The sequence below is a fragment of the Microtus ochrogaster genome, chromosome 1, assembly GCF_000317375.1.
Source record: "Microtus ochrogaster isolate Prairie Vole_2 chromosome 1, MicOch1.0, whole genome shotgun sequence".
NCBI classification, from domain to species: Eukaryota; Metazoa; Chordata; class Mammalia; order Rodentia; family Cricetidae; genus Microtus; species Microtus ochrogaster.
The window spans coordinates 11,060,624-11,065,137 of record NC_022009.1 but is presented as its reverse complement, the minus strand read 5'-3'; the positions used below and the strand labels follow the sequence as shown (position 1 = coordinate 11,065,137).

Sequence of the window (4,514 nt, the reverse complement as noted above, 5' to 3'; positions counted from 1 at the left end):
AGGCTCCAAAGCCACAGAGAAACCCTGTCTCGAAAAACCAAAAAAAAAAAAAAAAAAATGTTCCCAGCTGGTGACCTCTCATCAGTATCGGCTGTATCTGCTGTAGGGGGAGGGGAGCTGGGGTGCAGGGGAGCAGGGAGCAGGATAGCAGGGTGCAGGAACAAGACCATAGCATAATCTGAAGGACTGCAGACTTCCTGGCATTTTTTTTTCCCACGGAAATGGTTTTGTTTTATGACGTGACATATTTTACATTTGCCCTTTACGAGCCCATCTTGAGAAATAACGTAGCCGGAGAGGAGAACTGTATGTCCTCTGATTCCACTTGTAAGACACAATTAAGAAGCGAGGATGTCTGATGGGGTGAACTTTGGAATTAGCAGAAGCTACTGGTCTCTTTTTCTCTCCCTCCCTCTTCTATCTACTCCGCTCTCTATCTCTGCTCCCCGACCCTCCCTCTCCAGACAGGGTCTCAGGTAGTGCAGGCTAGCCTTTTAACTTGGTAAGTAGTGGAGGATGATCTTGGGTCCTCTGGCTTCCACCTCCCTAGTATTGGTATTAGAAGTGGGCACTGACACAATCTGGTTTACTCGGTGCTGGAGGCAGCAGTGTGTATGTGTGTGTGTGTGTGTGTGTGTGTGTCAAACCCAGGGTTCCACGTATATAGGTGAACTCTCTACCACTGATGCTATATCTACAGCCCCAGACTCTCTTCTTATAATTTAGAATGCTATAAACATGTATCTCCTTGGTCTATAGGATTAAGAATGAAATTGAAGGGGGAAATGCATTTGAGGAATTTCAGATTTGTTTCCTGAGTTTCTTTAGAATCTTTCATACAAAAGTAGTTTCAAACTAAGAAATGGCTGGGTGGTGGTGGCACACGCCTTTAATCCCAGCACTTGGGGGTGCAGAGGCCCATAGATCTCTGAGTCTGAGGCCATCCTGATCTACAGAGCGAGTTTCAGGCCAGCCAAGGCTACACAGAGAAACCCTGTCTCGAAAAACCAAAACCAAACCAACCCAAAGCAAAACAAAAACCTAAGAAAGGAAAGTCTTCAATGGTCTGGACCACAATGAGAACCACACAGTCTACTTCCCAGGCTGTGGATGCGGGAGTCATCCGGTGAGGTGGTGTGGAAATGCTGGCCACATGGATAAATCCCTGCTAAGCTCAGCGTGCAGCGAGGACTCTAGCTACTGGGAAAAGAAATGCACGCTTTCATTTCTACAGCATTTTATATTTATAAAGCACACATTTCCTATGGTATATGAGACACACGGAAGAAGAAATGGAGGATAACAAACACTCCCTGAAATCCCCTGTTCCAAAGACAATTCATGGTTAAACTTTGCTTTATGTTCTTTCCTTTTTTTTTTTTTTTTTAAAAAAAAAGACTTATTTATTCATTAAATTTTTGTTTCTGTGTGATTCATGGGTGTCACGGGAGCCTGTGGAGCCCAGGAGAAGAAGTGAGATCCCTCAGAACTGAAGTTACAGGAGCCTACCGAATGGAACCTGGTTCCTCTACAAGATCCTTAAGTGCGTTAATCTTAGCCATTGAGCCACGTCTGCTGCTCCTGATGTATTTTCCTTCCTAAAACATTTTCTCTCCTGGACAGTTGTCGTCAGTCCGGTCATACAATTCTAGATCCCTTTTCTCCTCAAACAACACAAATGACCTTCTGCCTTAATAAAAGCACTCAAGCATGCGGTAGCCACGGTTACATTAACATTTTCTCACAGAGCTCCACACTTGGTGGAGTTACTTTCCTCCCAAGAGCCCGTTTGTGTGCCCACTCTGCAGGTTCTCATAGGAACTCTGGGAAGTCGGCATCTCCACCGTGAAGATAAAAAGACCGAGGCTAGAACAGGGGTAACACAATCTTCACGGAGATCTATGAGAAGTGAAATTAGATCTCAGTTAGGAATCATTGAGTCCTTCTGGTTCATGGTGCCTCGCAGTTTTTATTTACTTAGTGCTTTTTTTTTAATTTACTTAGCAATACCCAACACTTGTCCTTAGCAAAATTTGACATTTTGCTTATAGCTTAACGTCTTCCGACTCGGTTCCCAGCAGTGTCCTTCAGAAACTTTGTTTTCTATCTACTCAACATTCACACCGAATCTTTTATAGTTCCTTCCTTCCTTGGTGGCTAGGAACTGGGGAAGGAGAAAGCGGATCTTGGGCCCCGAACCTGACTTACCCTCCCTAAGTCGGCTTCATTTCCTTACACAGCTGAGCCCAACCCCTGCTCTAGGCTGTTGGACCCCCCATGTGAAGCTGACAGAGTTCAACTTTTTGGAAATGCAGTTTATACATTTTTATTAATGGTTGAGAGAGGGAGAGTGTGCAATCTATACTTAAGATCAGGGGAAACTCCACAGTGGCCTTGACTGAAGTCTCAAAAAGCTACCAGAGATGAAAGAAACCAATAGCTGAGATTGAAAAGGCATAACTACAGTCATCTGGATGGGTTTATCCACATTTATGTAGGACTGAGTATTAAATATGTGTCAAGTTTATTAGCAGTCAACAGATTATCTAGTATTATTGTATAAAAAGATACTAGGCTTGTGTGATCTTATACAGCCATGGCCAGGAGGGCAAGACTCTCGTGTAACAAGAACACTGACTGTGAACCCAGATAGCTGCAGACATGACCCCTGCTGACTAGCAGTACGAGCTGGGGAAACCCTACTTTGCTGCAGTCTGGCAATGTGCTTCCTCCCGGGGAGGCCTGCTGACAAGAACACAGCTCTAGCCCACAAGTCTTCCTCTGTGTTTCTGTGTTTGTGTAATGATGGAGTCACTCCAACTCAGTGAGTACTCACTGTATGCAGAGTCCCATAGGCAATGTGTTGAAGATTACATTTTTCTTTTTTAAAGATTTATTTATTTATTTACTATTTAACGTGCACTGGTGTTTTGCCTGTATATACTTTATGCAAGTGTGTAAGATCCCCTGGAACTGGAGATTATACATGATTGTGAGCTGTAGTGTGGGTGCTGGGAATTGAACCCAGGTCCTCTGGAAGAGTAGCTAGTGTTCTTAACCACTGAGCCATCTCTCCAGCCCTGAAGTTATTAACTATCACACAAGAGACACATACACGGCTACTGCTCTTGTTTTCTAGACTGCAAGTTGAGAGCTACAGAGGTTAGGAAATGGGCCATGAACCAGCTAGTGAGAGCCAGGCTCTGTGCCAGGTGTCACGGACCTGGAGGTGAATGATACCGACGGGCTCTCAGCTCATGTGACTTATACAGAATGGGGAGCAGACAGTGTCCACTGCCATCAGCCGGATACCAGAGAAATCAGTCGGGTGCTGTGGGAAAGGTGCGCTGCACACTCGCCAGAACACAAAGAAAGAGTCCCTGAAAGCTCAGAGGACAGCACAGCAAAAGACAGTCTGCATACCTGCCATCCATCCCGGATCTTCTGGTTGAAGATGCCGTATTCATAGCGGATGCCATATCCATAGGCTGCGAGTCCCAGCGTTGCCATGGAGTCCAGGAAACAGGCTGAATTTGACCACATGGACAAAAATAATCAGGAGGCTTAGCATCAATGCCAACCTTTCTTTTAAAAACACGGAGGCCAAACAACAGTCTTCTATCAGGAGACATTTGCATTTGAGCACAGGGATCACCGCACGAAACTTACTGGGTTTCTAAATAACCTTTTCTAATTACAGAGTTAATACCATGAAGAAGTTAGAAAATATAAAAATGTCTGAAGACATCCTTCCTTACCATCTTGAACAGCCATTGTGCACATACGAGCATTGTTTGAGAACAAATACGGAGGCCACCTACAGTGGGTAGGTTGACTGTTGACACCTGCAGCTGCTCTTCTAAAGGAAGTTGTCTCTGTGGCTGCCTGCAGAACTGTATCCCCAAGACACAGAAACTTATGTGAGACCTGTTCTGTCATAGCACCCAACTCACTGATGGAATTCCATTGCTCTTGGGACACTTGTGACTGTAGGCACAAGTTCAATAGTGGATTATATGAACCAGGAAGTGGATCCCACTTCGCTGATCTAAGCCTTTTAATCATTTGTAGTAATTCTGTTTCCATCATCGGTGACAGCCAGTAGTTTTGTCAGCAAGGGCATCCAATCCACCAGAGTATCAGGAATTCTGCTGAGGGAAGCGGGCTTCAGTGCAAGATTTCCCTTGCTGTTTTTGTCATTTGCATTGTGAGGGGAAGGGATGGAAAGAGCAGGGGAGAACTATAGAGCCCCAGAGTATTGGTATAGGACTTAATCAGCCCTAACATCTGGGGCTCTTGTCCTGTGATCTCCAGGATTACATCAGGATTGCTGATGTAATGATTTTTTTTTTTTTTTTTTTTTTTTGGTTTTTTTCGAGACAGGGTTTCTCTGTGGTTTTGGAGCCTGTCCTGGAACTAGCATTGTGAGGGGAAGGGATGGAAAGAGCAGGGGAGAACTATAGAGCCCCAGAGTATTGGTATAGGACTTAATCAGCCCTAACATCTGGGGCTCT

The 4,514-nt window shown here is 44.8% G+C and overlaps 1 protein-coding gene across 1 annotated transcript in view; it reads right to left on the bottom strand.

Annotated features, from left to right (window-relative positions):
- The window catches only part of Pygl (glycogen phosphorylase L), a 36,550-nt gene that overhangs the window by 22,446 nt on the left and 9,590 nt on the right, over nucleotides 1-4,514 (bottom strand). The window contains exon 4 of the mRNA XM_005343198.2: nucleotides 3,424-3,527. Coding sequence (XP_005343255.1) covers nucleotides 3,424-3,527 — 104 coding nt within the window. The remainder of the gene's footprint in view (nucleotides 1-3,423; nucleotides 3,528-4,514) is intronic.